We start from the raw sequence: 23788 nt of genomic DNA on the forward strand, positions 1-23788 counted from the left end.
ATATGGATGGACCTGAAGATTGTCATTCGAAGAGAAGTGGGCGGGAAAGAGAAAGAAAAATGCCATATATCACTTATATGAGGAATCTAAAAATAATAATAATAATAACAACAATGACACAAATGAACTACTTATTATTTATAACTAAGATGATTGATTTCTTGAATATGTGTCAGCACACCTGACTGTCCTTTATTTATGATTGGATTACCACATTCTGTTAATTCTTATTTTGTAGTTGGCTTTATTCCTTTGATAACTATGTAAGTTTAAAAAGCTAATCTGTTCTTAGAAATGATAATTAGTACATATACGTAAACTAGAAAAAAGTGTAGTATACTGTATATATGTATTTACATGCAATATAATGTGTATGTGCAGTCAGAAAAAAAAAGGAACAAGTTCAGCAAGATTGTAGGATACACAATCAAAAGACAAAAATAATTTGCATGTATACAGATTAGCAATGAATATTCTGAAAGTGAAATTCAGAAAAAGATTCATTAGACTCCCAAAGAATAAAATATTTAAAAACAAATTTAACAAAGTATAAGATGTGTCTACTGAAAACTATAAAACATTGTTACAAAAAATTAAGTAGACCTAAAAAAACAGAAAGAAATCTCATGTTCATAGATTGGGAAACTTAATATTGTTAAGCTGAAAATACTTCCCAAATTGCTTTACAGATTCAACAAAATTCCTATCAAAATACCAATTTTTTTGTTATAAATGGACAAGCTGATGCTAAAATTCTTTGAAATTGCAAATGATCCTGAGTAACCAAAACAATCTTGAAGAAGAAGAGTTGGAGGATTTACAGACCTCAATTGTGTTACTTACTACAGAGCTGCAGTAAACAAAACAGTGTGGGTAAGGATGAGGATGGACAAGTAGATTAATGGAATTGAACTCCGAGTCCAGACATAAACCCATGCGTCTACGCTCAGCTGAGTTTTGACAAGAGTCCCAAGACCATTCTATGGAAAAGGAATCTTTTCAACAAATAATGCTGGAAAATTAGACATCCACAGGCAAAAATAAATTGTGTCCCTACCTCATATCATACACAAAATTAACTAAATATGATTATAAGACCTAAGTGTAAGTTACAACAATGAAAACTCTTAGAAGAAAATACAGGCATACAAAAAGTAAATAAAAAGGACTTCATCCAGGCATAAATCCTTTGTCCTTCAAGTAACAAATTAAGAAAGTGCAAAGATGACACAAGATAGGAGAAGATTATCTTCAAATCACATTTCTGATAAGGGACTTGTACCCAGGATTTATAAATTAATACTACAACTCAAAAATAAAATGTCAAATAACCTAATTATAAAGTAGACAAAGCATTTTGAGTAGGCAGCTTTTCAAATACAGCAAATGGCCAATAAGCACATGAAAAGATGATCAAAATAATTAGCCACTAGGGAAATGCAAATCAAAACCATATTAGAAATCCCTTCACACTCATCAGAATGACTAAAAGAAAAAAGCAAAATAACATGTTATTAAGACTTCTGAGATAGCTCAACTTGCATACATTGCTGGTGGGTTTTTAAAATGCTATGGCCACCTTGGAAGCCAGATTCCCGGTTCCTCAAATTGCTAGTGAGAGGAACCACATGACAGATATTCCACTGTCATGCAAACATACATCCACACAACAGATTCATGAATGTGCTTAGCAGTAATATCCATAATAGACTAAAACTGCAAATAACCCAGATGTCCATTAACAGATAAACTAAGTAAATCACAATCTATCCATACAATTGAATTGCATTATGCAAATAAAAATAATGAAGTGCTGAAACATGCTGCAACACGGACGAATCTTGAAAACATTCAGGGAGCCAGTCACAAAAGATCATGTATCATTTCCACCAACGTGAAATGTCTGGAACAGGGGCGCCGTTGTGACTCTGTGCAGCTGAAAAATGTGGCCCCTTTGTATCTTCAGAAGGTAAACTAGAAGGTCCCTTGCAAATGTTTTTGAACTTTATTGTAAGTGCAGATTAGCTGACAGAAGTTTAGCCCTGTAAGGATGCTAGTGTTGAAATAAAAAACTGTCACTGGACAAAGTTAAAAACAAAACAAAACAAAACAAAAACTGAGGCCACACGGATCTTTCTGCATGGCTTGCAGGACACCAGGCTGCAGGCCTGCCTGCTCAGAATGTCCCCGCAGGAGGGTCCTCAGAGGTGCTAAGGAGGAAGCACCTGGACGGGGGACCAGCTGCGTCACTCTCAGATCTAATGCTCTGATGCTAAATGAGTGACAGAGTGAGGAACTGGGCACCTGGGCCCTCCCAAAGGACACTCAGGTGCACTGTCTCCTCTTGAAAGATGTAGGTGTGTGGATTTCTCCCCAAAGAGCACACAGGCTACAGGATAGGAAGGAAAAAAAAATATTAAGAAATAGAAAAATTCACAGCATATCTGCAGTCAGAATTTGGCTTGAAATCCTGGCAGCATAATCTATTCTGAGCATGAGACAAGTTGGCTAATTCCTGATGAGCCAGATTAGAAAGACTACAAACGAACAGCCAACTCATCACAAATTACGAGCGGGCCCGAAATACCCCGTGTCACGTCTGCGCTGCGAACAGCAGCACGTGGCTACCAAATGACCCGAGTCCCAGCGCCCAGGGAACAGGGCTGCGAGTCATCCAGAGAGTCCTGCCCACTGACCCCCGCGGGCCCAGAATGCCCAGGGGGCGCTGCCCTGAAAGACACGGAGGGACGAGAAGTCCCAGACAGGAGAGTACAAGGCACCCTGGGCAGCTTTTTTGCGGCTCAGGCCCAGATTCGAGAACGTGGCGGTTCCAGAGGGCTGTCGTGAGCTGGGCCCTTCAGGGCACGTGGGAGAGCAACTCTGGCAGAGGGAACTCCAGAGAAGGGGGGCCTGGAACCGGAACACGGACGGGTCTGGAAGAAAGATGCATCCCAGCCAGAGCTCCGGTGCTCTGACCGTTCAGGAAGACGCACGTCGGAAAAGAGCGAAATGCCACATAAACGTCCCTGGCGAACTCCCTTCTTCGCTCTGAGTGGCTTCTGCATTTCTCTCCCTTGCACCTCCCCACCCAGGAAGTGGCAACTCTCTGGAGACAAACCAGAACCGAGGGGCTCCAATCCCAGGACATGGGAACCAAACGGGAGTCGTTATTCCACGCCTGGGGATGCAGACACCTGGGCTCCCAGCGCAGTGCCGACCCCCAGGGCCCGAGCACCAGTGGAGAGCCACCAACACCGGTGAGACCAGAGCTCGACCCCATCGATGCAGGAATGATCAAGGTCCCGGGGACACCACTGTTCCCAGTCCCCACAGGCACCTGCTCTGGTGCACATGCATTTTAGTGCACCTGGTGAGTGGGCTGTGCGAGCAGCTGTAACGGGAGGCCTGCGGGGGACAGAGGACAGAGGGCCACAGACGGGCAGAGGGCACCATGTCGCAGCCGGGCCTGCACAGTGGCCTCCGGTGCCTGCATGCTCCCCACCCCACGGACACTAGAAGGGACTCAGAGATCATTCTTCCAACCATCCAGCTTAGGATGAGAAACCCTATAAAGGAAAGGAAAAATCACATCTATTTGTTCTCGTGTCCCCACCGCAGCTGATGGAGGCCGCCGCGGGGTCAGTGACTCCCCAGAGGGCAATGAGCTCCCAGTGCCCGCTCTCGGGACAGGACCATGGGGACATCCTGTCTCACCTGCAAAGACACGCTGTATCCAGCACCGCAGAAGCAATTCTGTGGCCACGAGGAGTGAGTCACAGCACAATAACTCACCTGGAGGCTCCGGCCCCACCATGCACGCGGCTGGAGGACGGCGCTGATGAATGTCTGATACGGGGACGTCACCGGGAGCGATGAAGGCTCACAGCAAGGGCTCCAATCTTTCAGTCTTTTTAAAAGCAACTTCATGATGAATTTTAAATCCAACATGAAGACAGTCCTGCCAAGCAGGCGAAGGGGCAAGCCACAGAGAGGAAGAGGGAGGGGACAGCCTGTCACACAGTGGGATTAGGAGCCTCTGGCCCCATCAGTCTTTCCAAATGAGGTGGCGCAGGACCCACAGGGAGGGAGCCCTGGCTTTCTGGATGCCCCTCAGGCTCCAGTGCTGTGCAAAACATCGACATCCACCCTAAGAGGCGAGAAGATGCGTCTGGGCATCCTCATCACCCTCACCAGGAATACGGAACCCCCAGAAGGAGCAACAGGCTGTGAGTTCACAGGAATGAATGGCTGAGGTCTGGGAACAAATGCAGGCGCAGAGGGAGGGGGCCGTCCTGGGCACTAGTCACACGAGACGGTGCCACCCCTCGACACGCCTCAGTCCCTCTCACCAGCCCCAGGAGGTGCACCGTGGAGGCCAGGTGCACCTATAAGCCGACAGCCGGGGACCCCCACACAACTCGGGGACTCGGTTTTGTCAGCCTGCTCATGGGTGTGGACTCTGAGATGGCCTTCTCACTCCTGCTCTGCGGCCCAGTGGCACCAACGTATTTCTACCTGTTGTGGGGTGGGGGTGGGGGGACCCTCTCCTCAACACCCCAGTCCTCTCAAAGCATCGGTGAGTCCTCAACTGCAGCCCCTTGATGGATAATCCAAGTCTGAGACTCACATGGTTCCCCGGCCTGCAGGTTCCATGTCCCATCCACACCCGCCCCCTCACACTGTGCCCTAGGGAGCCCCAAAGCCCACAGCTGACCTCCTTCCTGGACCACATTCTCCACCATCCCCTCTCTGCACTCCACAGAGGGGTAGCGTGCCCCCACCCCAGGCTTTGGACCACATGCTCCCACAGCCCACCCCTCCCCAGGCACCTCACTCTGTGAAGCCCCCTATTTTGGGGCCTCTTCATGGGCTGTCCCATAAGCCAGGATTATCTCATCAGGGGTCCCCTCTCCAACAGGCCTTCCCGCATCTTCCCTCCACATCGGTCCACTTACTTCCAAATGGCCTCTGCCCAGACTCTGGGTACTCAGGGAGGCCACCACCTTCCCCACCATCTGGCAAGTTTTGGCCACAGAAACATGGAGCTGAGGGAGCAAACACAGAAGGGGAAATCAGAACTCTGCCGAAAGTCCTTTCTAGGAGGGATGAGCACACGTGTTCCGCTCTGAAGACAAGAGATATGTGTGAAGAGGGCTTAAAAGGAGCGTAATTTTTCACTTAAATGGAGGCAGAACCATCGCTGCTGGAAACTCAGAATGCGCTCAGCTAACGCCAAGCTTCCTGTGATCCTTTACAACCCGATACACTTTCTCAGTGGCTGAAGGCAGCGACCAACCCCCTCTAAATGCGCAGCTCTCCCGCCTGCCAAAATCCACGACCTCAGATGCAGCACTCCCACTCGGCCTCCATATATACAACTCAGGATTTTTTTCAACATTATTGACATTTCCATACGTGCGATAGTACAAGATATAAAATTTAAGACACAATCTTGGCTGAAAGGCTCACAATCCAAACACACTGAGTCAACCTTTCACCTCTCATGTATTCAGTCTGCCATTAATTTAAACCTCATGATGCTCTCAAGCCCCAGCCTGGCCTGGCATGCGTGGCACCGCTCGGGGAGGGGCTGAGGGGCTTGGAAAACACAGGGACCTTTTTATCAGGTGCTCTTCCCTTCTCCACGCCCCCTCCCCACGCTGGACAGCTCCCACCCCGGTCGTCTGACTCGGGGAAAGGGCTCCTCCGCAGACACTCCACCACGCCTTCATTCATGAACGCTCCCATCGGTACCAACTTCAGGCGTTTCGAGGTCTTCTTTCGAAGTCTACTGACTTCACACCGGACTTGAGAAGACTTCAAGTTTAACCAGAACAAAGAAGAAGAACTTAGTGGAGACCATGTTACATGACGAGTCAAGTTTTTCCAACTTCTTCAACCAGTAAAGCAAACTCTGAAGGAAGGAGGGGGTCTGCTTGGTCAGCAAGAACAGAACTCCTGGAAACCGAGGTGGTGCAGACAGACGTGAGCTCTCCCCACGTCCGGACGACTGACTGGAGCACAGTAACCTGGATTTAACAGCCACACAGGTGGGCTCCGGAGGGAAAGACCAATGAACCCTAAGCAGCCAGAGGGGGAGCTGGGGGGTTCCCAGGAGGGTGAGGAGGTCTCCCCCACCCCCAAGGAATTGTGTTTTGGTTGGTGGATTCCTGGTAAGGACTCAGGCCAAAAGTAAGCAGGAGGTTCCAAGACCCTGGCCTTTACTTCTCTAAGGACCTGAAGGAATCCAGTGTGTTCAGGAACACTGCAAAGACCTTCAATCTAAGGAGAAGTGCCACCTGCCCGGCTGAAGTACCCAGAGACTCAAAAGTAACCTCTGTTATACTTGGTCTCAGCTACTTTTGGACACAGTGCAACCAGGGAGATTTTCCACGCCCTGAACAGACTGGGGGAGAATTCCTAATGACATCTTCTTTGCTCTTCAGTAACACTTAATAACACAGGTGACAAGGGTACATGCCAGCTTGTCACAGCCCAGCACAACCACAGCTCGGCTCAGGAGGGCTCTTCCAGTCCAGGGACGGCTTTTTCAGCAATGAGTACCAACAAACCAACACACTACGTTCTTAAGAGTTGGCGTCCTCCCCTCTCCCAGCCTCCATGTTTGCAGCAAAATGAAAGAGAAGGAAATAATAATATTGACTTCAAGAAAGCAGCCATCAATACCTTTAATTCATCTCCATCTCAACCTGTGCTGGGAATACTGTTCACGTGGTAGAGATCTGATGACAGCATTTTTGTTCTCCTTAAATTTGAGCTGGGCACGTGGTTGCTGTCAGTGCCGCTGGAAGTCCAAAGGGCAGGGGCCCACATCCAGCTCGCCAACAAGCCACTACCTTCGTGCTTTAATTACACTCGGGAGCTGCACTCTGGGGCCTGCAAAGTCCACCAAGTGAACAGAAGACTAGGAGACCAAGCCCACGGTGTTCTTCTCACACTCTGAGAGTGCTTGCACGCTGTGGTCTTGGGGGTTGGTTTCTACATCACACCTGCCAAGTGCACAAGTCATTTTCAAAACTGCAGGTGCCGAGAAACTAACAAATAAGAGTTATCACTGTGAGCCTAAAGGAAACAAAAAAGGCAATTAGAATACTCTGCTCCCCACGATATAGCAGAAAGAAGTAAGTATACTTGCTGCGTTATAAATAATATATATTTTCCCCCTTTCCAAATCGGCAGAAAATGAGAAAGCAAAAAAAGACCTCCAAGACATGAAGGGAAGGTCCGTGACAACACGGGCTCGGGCGGGACGATCTCAAGTGGGTATGGAGTGAAAGACAAGACTGAAAAGCGGGGTGCAGTCCGGCTCTCAGGAGCCAAAACGGTTCAGGAGTCTGAACTGTAGGGGCAACGTACACACACGTGAGATTCACAGGTGGGCTCGTTCCAGATCCTGGAACTCATTCGCCGATGGTGTGAGCGGCTGGGCCAGCGGGCCCGGGGGCAGAGCTCTGGCGTGGCCACGATGGCGCCATTACTCAAAGCATGTCTGGAACGCGGCTAACGGATGGGACCCCAGAGCCAACAGCATCGTTTTCATCCTTACAGGCTTATTTGTTTTGGGGAAGCAGCTAATAATCGCTCAGAGCCGAGAGTCATGAAGAGGTGGGTGATTAAGTTTGGTAATTTCATTCTTGGTCAGGAACTCACAGTGGGTCGAAAACAACAAATGCGTGTTCTCGGATGGCTCAGAAGCCAGCTGGGACGTCTGGTGCTCTGCACCGTGAAAGAGGTGGGCAGCCTCCTCCCAAAACCGTCTCTGTGAAGATCTGTGCGCCTCGGCTCAGAGCGCGCACATTCTGATGAGTCTATGAAATCCAGCCTTCTGATTTACAGCCGATCCGTGATGAACGCGTCCCCCAGTGCATGCAACCCCTGACAAGTTGCTCTTAATGAGAGGACAGGGAGCCCTTGGACACTAGTCCAGATCAGCGCCGCAGAGACGCCAGCACCAGGTGGGTGCACGCCAACGCTCCGAAGTGTGTGCAGAAACAAACGTGCGCCACACACGAGCACAGATCAGCTCTACACACACCGCAGACTCATCCCCAGACCATCTTGAGTGGGCTGATCCTAAACATCAGATAATAAATTCAACGTTAATAATAGCTGAGACCTTTAAAAGCCTCTGTGGGAAAACAACCCCGCAGCGCCCTCTTGCACATTCCAGCCCACGGATTGACTGGCTGTGGTTTCTCTGGCTTCTCCACCCTCGGGAGAAAAAACCCGCATTAAAAAGGTGCAACTGAGGAACGTAAGACAAAGTGTAAACACTAACCCAGGACTTCCCCAGAACATTTGATTCCTGAGCTGATGACTTGAAAATGTGTGTGTTTCCCCGAGAGACCTGGGGGAGAGGCGGGCGCGGTGAGCAGCCATCGATCTGGGAGCCTCCAGGCTGGGGATTCAGATCCTTTAAACCTGGATCTAGCAGAGAATGAACTGTTTCAAGGGAAAGTGACACCACTTTCTTCTCCAAGAAAGGAAATGGCTGGAATACAGCCAGCTGGGCCTCCTTACCATGATGCCACAGATACCCCTGTGCACCCCGCGTGCCCCCTCCCTGCCCCTGCCGAGGGACACACACAGCACGAATGGTTCTGAAGGTCAGACCCTCCCGCTCCATGAGGATCAACCTGAGGACGCCTGCCCAGAACAAAAACAGACTTCAGCGTTCTCCTGCGACAAAAACAAAGCCGTGCAAGATGCCCAATGGCATCCTGGCCTAAACCTCTCGTCCGCAACCCCACCCTGAGGATGCAGGACCAGGGCCAATGCTCTTCTTGTCAACGACGCAGCCGGTCAGAAAACTGATGAGCAGAAGAAGGAGAGATTCAAGGAGTGAGCAAGGACTGCGGCAGAAGCAGAAGAGGAGGGAGGAACCTGAGGAAATGAAGAGGCGAGGACAGAAAGCAAAACAAAGTTGTTTGTTCAGACGTTTAAACCCGGCAGGTGCTTCTCTCGGTGCTGGACAACTTCCCCTGCCTGGTGCGAAGGCCAAGCTCCTCCAAGGGGGTCCAGGGACCCGCACGTCCTCACGGGCCTCTGCCAGAAGCAGGCACGTGGAGCACCAAGGCTCCGGCAGATAAGAGGAGGAGCCAGAGCGGATGCCCAGATGCAGGGAGTGGACAGAGAAGGGCCCCATCCCACGAGGACATGGGCTCCCCGCTTTAAGGTCATCCCGACACAGGGGCCCTAGAAAAGCACTGTGAGGCCAGCAGGACGCTGCGCCCACCCTGAGGGGGGCTTGGGACGAGCGAGGAGAAAAGCGAGACGTCCTAAACCAAGGCTGATCGAGACCGAGCCTGGCACCCACATTAAAGCTTGCTTCGAGGCAGTCGGCCCATCAAAAAAGTGAGGAAGTGCCTGGCGAGTTTATTTTAAGCACAGGGGAGAAGCTGTGCCAGTACAGCCTGGCCATGTCAGGTCACGTGTGAGGGCCTGGGGTAGGGCCGCTGGAGAGAAGCGCGCTGGAGGGTGTGTGTGTGTGCATGGTGTGTGTGCACGAGCGCGTGTAGGAGGAGGAGGGACGGGGAGCCGCTGAGTCCCATGCAGGGAAGGGCAGAGGGGAAGCTGAAGGACCATCTCTGTGTCCCACTCTGAGCTAGGAGGGCCTAAACGGCAGAGTCCAGGAGGCCCGGTGACGCCGGAGGGGAGAGGTGCGCAGGCCCCACTGAACGCAGGACACAGTGTTCCGCAGAGCAAGGGCGCCAGGAAGGATGTGCTGCCGGGGCACAGGCCCCAGGAGGCTTTGCAGTGGGGGAACCCCAGAGATGCACCCCCGGCAGGGACCGCATCCTTCTCAGGAGAAGTCCTGGCTGGGGCTGATGGGGGCACAGACGCCACCCCGCAACCCCAAAGGCGGTTGGCGAGCAGCCCTGGGACCGTGGATGGGACTGTGGGAAGAGACGGGGTGGCCTCTGGCTGGGGGGCAGGGCTGGAGAAACTCAGGTGTGCCGTGTGGCAGGGCTAGGGCAGGCTGAGAACACAAAGATGGACCAGCCTGACACTGAGCCGGGACACTTACATCTCAGGGAAGGACCATGAGATTAACAGATCGTCGCAATTTGGCGGCAGTGCCCGCAGAGGTATCAGCCGGAGCTAAGACAGCACGGGGGGAGGCTCAGACAGTGGCTGCACACACCACGTTCTAATAGAAAGAACCAAGGCTCTTTGGGGAGAAGGCTGATTCCAGGTCTGGGGCAGGAAATATACAACGTGACCCAGGAAATCTGGTCGTACCACATAGCAAGCTACCAGGACCACACCAAAAGGACCCAGGAGCCACCGAAAGACGCTCCGCTGACCAAAGCTGGGACGATTTTAACAGTAATAAGGACAGTAACAGCGATCAGGGGAAACCCAGGTGCTGAAACCCCTGCATTCATAACGCTGCCAAAGCGAACACACACAGCCCCCTGTGTGGTCACCCCTGATGGGAAGCTGGTAACACGCAGAGAACCAGAAAGTGTGCTGTCTTTCCCAGCTGGGCAGCACCACCAGGTGAGCAGGCAGGGCAGGGGAGGGAGCGCCGTCCTTTCCAGAAGTTTGCTAACAGGGAAGTCAAAACGGCTGACAGAAGGAAGGGCCACGCTGCTGGGCCCCGGGGGAGGGACACTGACAGCTGCTCGGTCACAGAGACCAGCCGCCTGAAGGCCACCCGGCCACCCCTGCGAAAAATAAAAAGCTAACCCCGAGTCAAAGTTCCAGATCCAACTTCCAATTCGCAGGACAGAACAGAGCACCGAGGAACTTGCTGAACTCAACCACGGAGACGCAGCCCACAAAACCGAGACCGTGGAAACCAGTAGAGCAAACCCTGGTCCCCAAAGTGACAAAGACCTTACAGAAACCAACCAAACACACGCCAAAAACACAAAACACGAGAGAGATAAAGGAGGAAACTGTGACTTCAAGAAACGTAGATAGTTCAGTCATAAAGGGGTGACTCCATCTGAATTCTGAAAACTATATGATAACCTTGTGACATTTATAAACCAACTGGAAATTTGAACAATAATTGAACATTTGATGATGTAAAGGAATCTGTTCATTTTGGGGGTATGATTTATAGTATTATTAGGTTTTTTTTTTTAAGACTCCTTATACTTTAGAGACACATATAAAATACTTACAGATAAAAAAATGACTTCTGGAGTCTGCTTGGAGGGGACATGGTGGGCCAGGGGGAACGGTGAGTCAGGTTCAAAATACCATTCTGTCTGCTTATGTGTATTTGAACTTCTCTGTAAGAACTTTCGTTAAAGTCAGACTGGGCTGGGAGCCAGGGCCTCCCAGAGGAGGTGGGATCTGGACAGAGTCCTGCATGAGAGCAACCACAGGACTGGGACGGTCCTCACAGGTGGTGTGAGGACAGGGGAGGAGGGAGGGCAGCGACACAAGGGGAGGACAGCCAGCCAGCCTGCCACGGCCTGAACGTGGGTGTCCCCAGCATTCACAGCTGGAAGTCCTAACGCCCACCGTCTCGGGAGGTGGGCTCCTGGGAGGCGATCAGGTCCCAAGGGTGGAGCTGCTGAGTGGGACCAGTGCCCTCATCCAGGAGAGAGCCCTGTCCCTCCCACCCGCGAGGACACAGAAGTCTGCATCCCGGAGGAGGGTCCTCACCAGGGCCACCCTGCCGGCCTGGTCTCAGCCTCCGGCCTCCAGAACCGTGAACAGTCCGTGTCCGTTCTGTACCCAGTCTGTGGCGTCGTGTGACGGCAGCCTGAACAGACAGGCACAGTCCTCACGGGGCCAGAGGGGAGCCCCGCTGAGGCTGCAGAGAGTGGGGGACAAACCTGGTCATGAGGGCCCTTCCGCCCAAGCCGTCAGGCTGGGACTCTGGGATGGGGAGAGTGGCCCTATTTGGGACTGGAATACCGCAGGTCACCGTGGTGACCCTGCCTGCGGACGAGGGCACTGGTCACTACGTAGGACTAAGCACCTTGCCAATAGGGGAGGCCTGCACACTGGCGATGGTGACCCGTGCTTCCATTACTGTGGATGCCACACCACCCCACAGAGACCAAGAGCTGAGTGCCCCGTTCTGGACTAGGCGAAAGGCGAGCTGAGGACACGTTTTCTGGCTCAGGGGCACTGCTGTTTCCACCCCCGCAGGCCAGCTCACCATGTCAGACCCAGGACCCACCAGCTCAGTGGAACCCCTGCCCACGCGGTCCACCCACCCCTACTCCGGCGTCCCTGTCAATCCACTGCCCAGTTATGCCCAATGGCCCTCCTCCCAATAAGAAGGCCCTCCTATCTCACCAGCATGTAAAAATAATCCTTTCAAAGCTGAAGGTAACAACACGGAAAATGTCTGTCAGTTTATTAACCTCAAATGCCTTCCTGAATTTCACCCAGGAAGACTCACTCGGGAAAATTCCTTCACAGACAGCAGTGTGGACCCAGCAGGTGACAACAGACGAGGGCGGGACAATGAAACCTCTCAGCAGAATGAGGTGTGACGACAACAGGAAAGCCAACCAAAAACCTGACATTCAACGTGGTCAAAAAGGAACCACTGGGGGCATTTCCCAAACCTCAGATCACCAGGGACACAGTTAAGTGTGTGGGAACCTCCAACTCTAGCTGAAAGCAGCTCTGAACTTAAAGGAAATACCCGTTAAAACTGGCTTCCCTTAAAATGAGGATCCGACACTCAAGGCTTGTAACACGATGGCTTTGACGCCGTCACATCAGTTGCTGCACAGAGATGCACAGAGAGTAAGTCCTTCATCCTCTGCCCCTCGCCCCGTGTGTCAGATGCGCAGCACATGGTGACATTACTCTGCAAAAGACAGACGCGGTGACTAGCCTTCAGCCACGGCGAGGAGTCGAGTCACAGCAGCCCTGGGAAGTGAGGCCCCTACCTCCCACATCAGGGCTCCACCCACAAACCCGAAATCCCAGACGCCGTCTGCACTGGGGACGCTGCGCTCCCAAACGGCTCTTGGCGATGACCTGTCCCCGGCCACCTCTTCTGCGCTTTGTCCGGACACCACGCTGTAACGTCCTGACTGCTGAGCTCAGGCCCCAAGACGGCCTCCGGCTGTTCTGCGCAGACTTCTCGTCCTTGAGGGAGGGTCACATCTCCAGGTCCTTTCCTGTCCCCCTACAGCCCCTCCTCAGGGCTCCTGGCAAGAGTGGCTGTTCCCTTTGGCTCCAATTATAGACTGGACACAAACGCCAGGAAAACTGGACCGCTGGGAGAGGGAGGAAGAAGCCATAACGATGACTGGGGCCCAGGGGAGAGCCGGCCTGCCCTTCCTCAGGGCCCTGGGCTCCAGGCTCAATTGGTGGAGCCCTGGTGTCACCCAGGAGACCAGACCAGCCACTCCCCCACCAGACACCACTCCACACACAGTGATCTCCTCACCCACGGGCCCAGACTGTCCAGGCCTTCGGCCCAGCCAACCTCGAGCCATGTGGGTGCAAAGCTCCCCGGGTGCACCAGGAGTGGGCACCCACGCCAGGCCAAGCCAACCCGTTCCTGCAGGGAGATGCGGGCTCTGTCCAGGCTGGTCACCAAGGTCCTGTCCGCGGCCCAGTCCACAGTCTGGGCTGTTTCCAGGCCCTGGTTCCCGCCCACCTTCTGAGGCCAGACAGCCCGCCTATTCTTAGCAGCATGACATACCCCCACATCCCCACGATAAATTCTCTTTTCTGCTTAAGCTAGCCTCCAGCAGGCTGTTTTCACTTGTAACTAAGAGGATCTTTTAAAAGGAAATACATTAAAAATCCAGTAACAACACAAAGAGGCTGCTGGTGGGCGAATCCGGTGGCCGCCGCTCGTGGTACAGGAAAAGAGCCATGAACATTCTGCTTCCAGATTTCAGGTCCTGAGCTCTGCATTCTGTATTCAGAATATTTCTCTCTTTCCTCGGTGAGACAGTCTTCCTTGTTTGATCTTACATAAATTACCCGAGTGATACAGTTTTCATTTTAAGAAGCTTTTGTTCAGGCAACCTGACAATTAACTCAATGCAACAAGCTAATCAGAGAAAGAGGTGTTAACAGCAAACTCGTTTCTATTCAAGTGCTGGCTCTGGGATTTGAGAGTGAAAAATCAGAAGTTAAGACTGAAATAAGCCCTCACGATTTCAGCTGGCAAGAGAAAGCCTGCCTGGGTCCCTGTCCTGAGGGTGCAGTGCTCTCTCTCCGGGCGGTGCCTCTGAACACCCAAGAGCATCACTGGTCAGACTGAGCAGGGACCATCCACACACAGGCACACAACTACCTGTACACACACACACACAGGTATATACACACACACACGCACACATTCCCAAAGATCAGGAATGACCAACACTTTCAACTCATCCTTTGTCAGCCTCTGTTGGTAGTGGTGCTTCCTGCTTTTAGAGAGAAGAGCATGAATGTCCCCCCAGGGGCGGGGAGTCCTCTAGGGTGCCAGTGACCGCACCTCTGTGCAGAGCTCCGCCCGAGGTTGGGGGGCACTCAGCACATGGGGTCTGCTCCACCTCTGGTCCCTCTCCGCTTCTCCCAGAAGGTCGGCTGATGTCCAAATTCTCTCAACACATCCTCCATGCACTTGCATTCCCAGTCTCACCTCAACCAGAAAAGTCCCTAGAAAAATCTATTGGGGGTGGGGGTGGGTGTGGGGTGGGAAATAAAACCCAGAGCAGCAGCCACATGAGCCTAGGGCTCTCCCCACGGAAGTGGGGACCCTAAGCGCAGGGTCAAGTCCCCACGACAGGGCTGGGGTCTGACCGCAAGGAGCCAGGCTCTGACTGCTCGAAGTGCTGGCCTGTGTGACATCCTCAGAGCTCGCACTCAGACAAGAACAGCCCAGAAGAGTCTCTGCTCCATTGCCAGCCTGCAGACAGCAGGGATCCTGTCCTCCCCTGACCAGCCCTGCTGCACAGGAAGACCAAACGAGGTGGGGAGGGGGCAGCCACAGACCTGGAAGACTGGCCCAGCAGCTCAGCCAAGGGCTGCAGTCCAGACGGATGGAACTGGGGCCGCTCAACTTATATGTCCCTCAGGAACCAACATTCTCAGCCCTGAGTCAGGTTCCCTGGTCCACCCAGAGCTCCGCCCGCAAGGCCACCACCCAAGCCATGTGCCGCACGTGGTTCTGCGCCAGACCCCTGTCCCCACTGCAGGAAACAGCATCAGGCCTGGCATCTGGACACCCGGGTCCAAAAAGAGGCGGAGGTGGGCACGCTGCGAGATGCTGCTGCCGGGCCTGCCGACCTCGGGCTCACGGCTTGCATCCCTCACCCGCACCTGGCGGACCCCGTGCGGCCAGCTCCTCCTTCCCGGTCCATCCGGTCGCCGGCATCGGGCCCTGCTTCCCAAACTGACTCCACTGCTCTAACTCCTCTCCCTGCTACCCCCTCGAGGGCTTTGCTGCCACCAGGAAGCACCCTCTCCCAGCCGACCCCAGCCCCCAGCCTTCTGATACCCCAGGCCTCCGAGGTCCCCCTCCCCTGAGCGCCCCTCCACCCCGCCCACTCTGGCCGCCTGGCCCCAGTGAACTGCACAGGGTGCCACATCGCGCCCGGAGACATCCTCTTGATTACTCTTCCAAAAACTGATTTAACTGATAAAACAGAGGAAATGGTCCACGCGGTCACATCAGTTCTACTAGGGCTGGGCTGGGGAGCCAAGCAGCAAAGTTCCAAAGCGTGACCTTCACCGGCTTCCTTAAGACAATGTCCTTTGCACCAAATATCATCAGTGGGCAATGGTTCAAGCAGCCTGCAGAGGCAGGAGGCGGAGTTCTCAATGTCCCTCTTGGGACAGTTGGGCCAAAGCTCTCAGCCGGCAGAACTCTCTCCCATCGCTTCTGAAACCAGCCCCCACCACCCATCCGTCTCCAGTTAACATGCCGACCTGTCCTGCGCCGTTTCTGCTGTTCTAGGCAGTCTCCCTCCTCCACAGCCGGCTCTGGTCACACCAGGCAGGGCACCCACAGGCCTCATATCACAGGTGTGGGTTACTCTTCTGTGGACCCCACCTTCCCATGTGAACCACTAACGTTCTCCAGCGTGCTCTCCTGGGGAGATCACTTCTGGGCAACCACTGCGTGTCAGATGCTCTGTGCTCCCGCCTGTGAGTGGGGTCATCTGGGGAAGAAATGAGTTTAAGGAGATATAGGTGGCGGGTGCCCTCCTGCCTGTGCTTGGGTCTGGGACTCTGAGGGTCTGGAGACCTGGGCGGATGTCAAGAAAAACAGACCCGCACTGTGCTGGGTCAGCGCCGGCGCCAGGCTAAGCCTCTGCGAGCAGCTCACGGGGCCAGTGTTTGTATTCCCCTCCCTTCATGGGTAAGGAAACGAACGCTCGGACAGACGGGACGCCTGCTGGAAAGGCAGCAGAGTGGCCGTGAGAGGGGCAGGTGGGACTGCAAGCCCCCTGCGGGCAGGGCGGCCGCACCCAGTGCAGGAAGCCTGCCCCCCACCCAGGAGGGTGGTGGGATCTAGTGGGGTTGCTCCCCCAGCTCATCTCACGGCACAGCCCTCTGTTAAAGTCCCCAGATGGGCCCGGCCATTCTACAAGACTCGGCGCCAGAGGTGTGTGCTCACGTCTGTGCAGGAGAATTCAAGGCGAGCCCTCCAACCTCCAGGCCAGCGAAGGGGGCCGTGACTGGGAAGGGGCCGCAGTGGACTGTGAACCTGGATGGGTCACTGGGGGCTTCCTGCCTGCCCACCCACACGCCACCCTTTAAGGCCCAGGGCCTGATTTTATTGAGACAGGGTATCCTGGACTTAGGAATTCCGGGGGTGGAAAATAAACAAGTAAACACCGATGCTAGGGAGAGAGGAGCCAAGTGCTGTAAGGGATACGGGAAACGGCTCTGGCAGCCGCAGGGGGTGATTTATTTTAGAACAATGGTTCCCAACCTCGGCTGCTGATGCCTGCCCCCTGCCCCCAAGAGATCCCGAGCGTGGACGAGGGCTGACCAGGCAGCAGGCCTTCCGCAGAACGAGCCTCGGGGTCACATGCAGCCAGAGTCACTCCCCTTCCTCACGGGGGAACGAGGACTGAGCACCTCTTACACTTCTCCTGCATCTCCCACTGAGCCCAACACAGCCTTTTAATAAATACGGGTTGGTTTCTGATGAAGCCCGATGAGCGATCTGCCACTCAAAGGCATGTCCCTGAAAGGAAGAGCAATCTTTAACAAGCAGGGTCCGCCTGTACTTCTACCACTAACCATTTAGTGTCAGAGCCGAGCCACGCCCCCTGCCCCACTTCATCAGGGTCCCTAAACGTCAGTAGGCCTAAACCGATGTCGCGATTTCATGACATTGCAGCCAGAGTCTCAGCCTAAATGATAGCCAAGCAACCAAGCCATGGCACCTGCGAGGGAGCCCCCGCTGGGCCAGAGACCCCAGGAGCAGCACCGGTTCCCGAGGCACAGACAGGTGTCGGGGGACTGACCGCGCAAACCCGTGCACATGGCACAGCTGCCTCCCACGGCGCTGGCGGCCCCATTCCTGCTGCCACTGATGGGCCCGGGCACACCCCACAGGGGGCTGCAGCGCCCCCCTGCTCCCCCCCACCCCCCAGCGACCGCGTAACAGTCAAAAGCAGGAGGAACACCCAGGTGTGCTCAGGCCCTAGTCAGCTTGCCTGTTCCTCCTGAAACATCTCGCCAAAACCCGCCCCTGCTGAGAAAACCTCCTTAAGCAGCTAGGGCCCGTTTACAGGACCCCTGTTGTTACATCTCTTGGGGGAGGCACGTGTCTCACAGGAGCGCTTTCCAGCTGCGGGGGAGACCCACGGGCGGGGTGAGAAATCAGCGGCGTGGGTTGAACACACACATTTTTTCATGAAATAGGGAAAAGAAAAAGGGCAGACAGTCCACCCAGAAAGGATAAGGATGGAAGGACAGATTTCACCTTCAAAAAAAATTAGAAAGCCTCTTCCTAGAACACCCTGTTCTGGCTCATGGCAGACCCTCTTCCTGGAACACCCTGTTCTGCCGGGCTCCCAGCACGACCACCCCAGAGGCAGCCCCGCCCTGGACACGGGCCTGCCCGGGCTCTCCTCTCTTCCTCCAACTTTGATTCTGAGTTCTGTCCCAAGTCTGGTGAACAGGGCGTCTTCTAGGGCGATTTTTTGTTTTAATTATTCACACAAACCACCTTCCAAAATGCCCGCTGCAGCAGCAAATATGTAAACCACTTTTAATCGTCGGCAACCTATCTGGAAGTTTAAAGAGCTCTGTGATTCTCTGCTCTTAATCAACATCTTATACCACACGCACGCGGCCTGTGAGAAGAAACGACAATTCACATTTTCCTCACTCGAGTTCCCTCTCAGTCCGTCCGAGCAGCCAGCCCCCTGACAAGGAGGAGGTGAGCACCTGCACTGACCAGGCAGCGTCAGCCATAGCTGCTCCTTCCTCCACTCTGCAAGCCACCTCCCTGCGATGGGTAAGATTTTATACCTGGGGGACGGAGAGGGTAGAGCTCAGGGGTAGAGCACGTGCTTAGCACGCACGAGGTCCTGGGTTCGGCCCCCAGTACCTCCATTAAAATAAATAAATAAACCTAATCACCTCCCCCTACCCACCAAAACAAACAAACAAACAAACAAACAAAACCCAGAGGCAAGATCTTATACTCCCAGAGCACCCATCCTGCAGACGGACGCCACCTTCTAAAGGGACTGTCGGAGCAGCCCAGCCTTCCTGGCTCTGCGGTCGGGTTTCTGGAACCAGCTTCCTTTTGTTCAACCTGGAGCAGCGGGCTCAGGGCTCAGACCCTCAGGGTGACGGCTGCATTGCTGCGACATGCCCGCTGCATGTCTCCAGACTCCACTTTGGCTTTATCACCGAAAACGGGGAGACTAATGGCATCTCTTCCAGGCGCTGTTGCAAGGGCGGAACTTACACGCCGCCATCCAAACTGGGACACAAGAGGGGAAGGGAGAGTGCTGATCCAGGATGCACCCCAGGACTGTCCCAGGCCACCAGCGTGGTCCTCCTGCTGACTGAGGGCTGGGCACAGTGCTTGGCAAGAGTGACTGTTAGATGGGGGCTGAGGACAGAAGCCACCAACAACAGGAGTATCAATGAACGCCCTCGCACGCATACCTGGCATGTAGGAAAGGCTCGGTAATTACTCATCACTCCTCATCATCCGCTTCCCAGCTCAATCCCCGAAGCCTCTGACAGAGTGAAATGAACAGGCACTATGGCTGAACACACAACAAAAGCACTGAAGCACCCCCAGGGGTGGCTGGGTTTCCAAGGCAGTGGTCAAATGACCATGGCTTTCGGCTGACTGCAGGGACGCAGAGCCTCGGGCGTCCAGGGGCCCAGCCAGGCCACATGGATGCTCCAGCTCCAGCTGGCAGCCCTCCCCACACTGAAATCTCCAGCGGATGGAACGCCTTCCCCCACAGGCATAGCCAAACTCCCGTGGAGGGATAAACTCGGCCCAGAGACATGCGGCTCACTCATGTGGAGAACACAGAACTCTGTTATCACCCGAGTTCAGGAAACCGACGAGGCCTGGCTACCGTGCCGTGCTTGGCCCTGAGCAAAGAGAGCCGGCGTGCCCTTGTTCATGGAGCCCAAGGGGTTCATATGCAACTATTGCACAAGACCAGCCTCTAAGAAGTCAGGTTCGAAGACAGGCCAAGAAAAATGAATCTTTACTGCTCTGGCTACAACGGCCATGGAGGCCCAGAAGGGCTGAGGATAAAGGTGAGCGGGAGAGGCTGGAAAGATAAAGTGTGCGCGCTGACAGGCAGGCGACGGGGCGCTGGACGCGACGTCAGGCAGAGCTAGGTCTGTCTCATGCTAGGTGCCCATCCCGAACCAGGCTGGTGCCCACACCGCAATGTGTAAGTGGGGGGTAACCACCCTTATCAGCCAATGGGACACAAACCCCAAAGCCGAATACAAACACAGGTTAGTCTCCCGTAAAGCCACACTGCGAGGACACCGACAGAAGCCCTCTCCAGTGTGCTGCTGTCTGCGCACCTGCTGCCCTTCAGCCCTGCTGACCACCACGAGGGACGAGGCGGATCGGAGAGAGTCCGTTCCCGCAAAAGTTTAGGCAAAAGCAACACGGATCATGGAATCCAGGGCCCCATCAACTGCAGGGCACGCCATGAACGTCCCCTAACACTTAGCAAGAAAAATGCTATCAATGAAACAGTGACACACCGTCCATCATAAGATGCATCCTGATCTCAGAGATGTTAAAATGGGGAAGCAGGTAGGAAGGGGTAAACTGGGAGTTCGAGATTTGCAAACATTAACTACTACATATAAAATAGATAAACAACAAGGTCCTATTGTGTAGCACAGGGAACTGCATCCAATATCTTGCAGGAACCTATAATGAAAAACGTGAAAACGGGTATCTATATGTATACGCATGACTGAATCACTATGCTGTGCACCAGAAATTGACACAACATTGTAAACTGACTCTACTTCCATTAAAAAAAAAAAAGAACTAAAAAAAAAGTGAGAGAAACAAATGTGCATTTCAGAACCAAGGAGACACATGTCATGAGAACTCCAGGGTTGGGGGCCCTAGAACTCGGGGTCTGGTCTGGAGAAAAGATGTGTCTGTGCCCACTGCACCTTGGGCCAAAGTCCGGCTGGGTTAACAGAACAGATTCCACACAGAGGTCCCCTCCCGCCCCCCACCCCGACCTCTGGATCGGGACACACCTCCGGCGAACAAAGACCCAACAGAACAGAAGACAGGATCTTCACACACAAGCCCTCCCACACTTCACTCCTGGCGAGTCCCTCTTGTCCCCTTTCCCCGTATCTGATTCATCTTTCGAGTGTGCAGTCGCAAACTTCCCTCCAGCACAGGGGGCTGAAGGCGTGCGCCTTACGCGGCATTTCCCAAAATCAGCGGTGACTCAGCCTGGCTGAGCCCCAGGTGCCTTTACAACGAACGGCTGCCTCCTGCCCCTTTATTAGCTCCGTGAGCAGCAAAGACCAGCAATAAGCCGATCCCTGCTCGATCACTGCTCTCGGGCAGACCTGCCAGCACCTCCTGGGATGGGGAGAAAGAACAGGAACGCGGCTCCTTCCTGCCAGCTTGGCAAATTTCATTTACACTTTGAAGCAACAGGGGATGAGGGTGGAACTCCGGGGCTGGTGAATTATGCATTCCAGGATTTCTGAAGCTTATTAAGAGAGGAGAGCCAACGTGGGTGGCGGGCACAAAGCAGCTCTGGCCACCTGTTTCCCTCCTCTTGCCCCCACCCAGCGCATCGCATTTATTTTGACTCAAGGCCTCCTGCTAGGCAGGGGCTTTAAAGCTTCCCATTCCTGAGGCTAGAAAGCCAGGGGGCTGAGATGGCAGATCTCCAGGCTAACAGGACAGCCAGCCCTCTGAGGCCCTCCAGCTGGTTCTGATAACCTATTTCACCACGTTGGGAAAGGATTCCCCAGCCGTCTCCACCCAGATCCCCCGGAAGATAGGATTTGGGCTTTTTTAGATAGTGGTTCCATTAAGCTTTGGAGAAAGGAGTCAGGAGGCACTGGGTGAGAGAGCCCTGTGCCAGAATCAGAGCCCACCTCCCACGCCTCCTGCAGCAGCTCCCAGCCCGAGCTCCACCCCCGCCACCTCTGCAGATGCAATAGCCTCACCCGGCATCTTTAGAGAGCACGAGAAGCTTAAGGATACTCGAGAGGCAGAGGGAATACCCTGCTCGTTGCTGAGCAGGGGCACAGTGCCTGCCGAGCTCGGTGAGTCCGCAGTACACACTGGCTGAATCAGTTAGTTAATTAAACCAAATCTGTGGCTCTTTGGGGTGAGCACCTCCACCCGAGCAGGGAATTCTGCGGGAGGAAGAAATCATCGCTCCAGGAGATGCTGAGCAAAAATCTGCAGAAGGTCAGGTAGGGGCAACTCTTGCCAGGTAAATGACTAGGGGAAAGGAATAAAAGACATAAATAACAACCCATTACCCAATAAGGGGTTTGTCTACCTCAGCTGACTTGTTCCAGAATTGAGGACAAAATCAGGGTTAACTGCGATAGGGCCAACATGATAATTACGTGTTTTTTTGGTGTTTTTAAAGCCACCAACTCTTCTCCTTAGAGCCACACACAAATCCTGCAGGAATCTCTTTCCTGGAAGCAGAAATACATCCTCGGAGAGCCCTAGCCCTGCAGCCCACCAACACCTGCCCCAAACCAAGCAGGAGAGGAGCTGACTGGCATTTCTTCCCATCCCTGAGGCTGAAGATGGAAACGCGTGCGTGGCTGTGGACGATCTGTCCAGGAGAGAAGACGGCAGCTGCAGGAAAGCATCTCCACGCTCAACCCTGCGCCAACTCTTGCTGAATAAAAATAATCACCTTCGCACAGAAGCAGCAGTCGCTCGTGGATACAAAATAAACCACAGCAGAGAGAGTAAAAGCCTCGCTGAAGGTGTCTGATGAGCAAGCTGAAATTCTACAAATGTTATTCAAATCTATTAAGGTGATTTTGGCCTCCGCAAAATCTAAGGAGCGATTACTAAAACACAGAGAACCACAACTCTCTCACCACCCCTGTGAACAGCTCTTTCTAGCAACTGTTTTTCTGGACAGTCTCGCCCAAGAGGAGGACAAGGCTGCTCTAATTCTGCAAAAGCAAACAACGAGGGTGATAAGCATCCCTTAGTAAAGGGCTGTGTTTTAAACACAATCTCAGGAAAACCAACGGATCTTGGTCTCAGCCTCAGGACGACCATCAAAGCAAAATGTCACTTCTCCCGGCCCCAGAGGGAGTCCTCAGATAACACACCCCTGTCCACGCTGCTCCTGCCGCCCACCCCCGCCACAGCCCCCCAAACAAAGAGGCCCTCAGCACTGCCACTGTTACAGCAGCTGGAAAGTTTCCAACCTCTCCACTGTCCAGACTCTCTGTTACTTCTCCCAAAGAATCTGCGTTTCCATCAATGCCGAGAGAAAACACGGGGAATGACTTAGTTTGTTCTCTCTTGGGAGAAAAAGGAAAAGCCACAAGCTGCCTTGAGTTACCACACTCAGTGCGTGTCCTTCCACCCAGACTCAGAGGCAGCTGTCACAAAGCCCTTCTATCTCCTAGCTGCTTCTGCAAATACTAACTCTTCAAAGACCCCAAACTGGGAACCCCTGATGTATAAAGCTTCCCCACCAGAAACATGTCTGTTGCGAGCTCTTCCAGAAAATAAACCAGGAATTCTAAAATGGGAACCTACCCACTTGGGCTGATAATTTCAGAGAGACACAACTTCACCCTTAAGACTAAAACCACCACACTTACTGTGAAGCTGAAGTTGCTGTCGCAAGAAGGTCCCCTTGCGATGCGATGCGATGCGCCGCTCCGGCATTCACAGCGTGGGAAATCCAATTTCCAGCCAAGGCTCGGGGGTGGGGGGGGCACGTGCCCAGCTCCCGCCAGGATGGGAGACTCAACCGTACACAGGGCATACCTGCGCTCGTGGGCGTCATCCACTCTCCCCTCTCCTGACTTTAAAAGGAAGAGTCAAGCTGGTTTTTCAGGGGTGGGGGAGGTTCTTTTAAGAGAACAAAAAAGATTTTGAGCCTTGTAAGCCCTGAAAACTTCCCAGCACCTAAAAGTAGCTCCTGGGATATACAATTTGTCTTCGCACTTTAACACGATGCAGACGGCTCACCGGGGAGGGCAACCTGGAGGGGACAGCTCATTTTAGGAGGCAGCAATTCACTCCATCCTCTTTTCCTGCTTCTGTCTGACAAAGGGACAGAATTGGAGATGAGGAAGCTGTCCCCTAAATCTCTCCTACGACGCATCCATCCTCGGC

The 23788-nt window shown here is 53.5% G+C and overlaps 1 protein-coding gene across 2 annotated transcripts in view; it reads right to left on the reverse strand.

The window, feature by feature from the left end:
• Window positions 1-23788, reverse strand: part of GALNT2 (polypeptide N-acetylgalactosaminyltransferase 2) — a 186588-nt gene that overhangs the window by 134652 nt on the left and 28148 nt on the right. The window contains exon 1 of one of the 2 annotated variants that reach the window (XM_032491847.1): window positions 4956-5030. The exons of the other annotated variant lie outside the window; for it this stretch is intronic. Coding sequence (XP_032347738.1) covers window positions 4956-5015 — 60 coding nt within the window. The 5' untranslated portion in view covers window positions 5016-5030. Of the gene's footprint in view, window positions 1-4955; window positions 5031-23788 lie in introns of those variants that run through there. 2 annotated transcript variants of the gene reach the window in all.

Source organism: Camelus ferus, chromosome 11 (assembly GCF_009834535.1).
Source record: "Camelus ferus isolate YT-003-E chromosome 11, BCGSAC_Cfer_1.0, whole genome shotgun sequence".
Classification (NCBI taxonomy): domain Eukaryota; kingdom Metazoa; phylum Chordata; class Mammalia; order Artiodactyla; family Camelidae; genus Camelus; species Camelus ferus.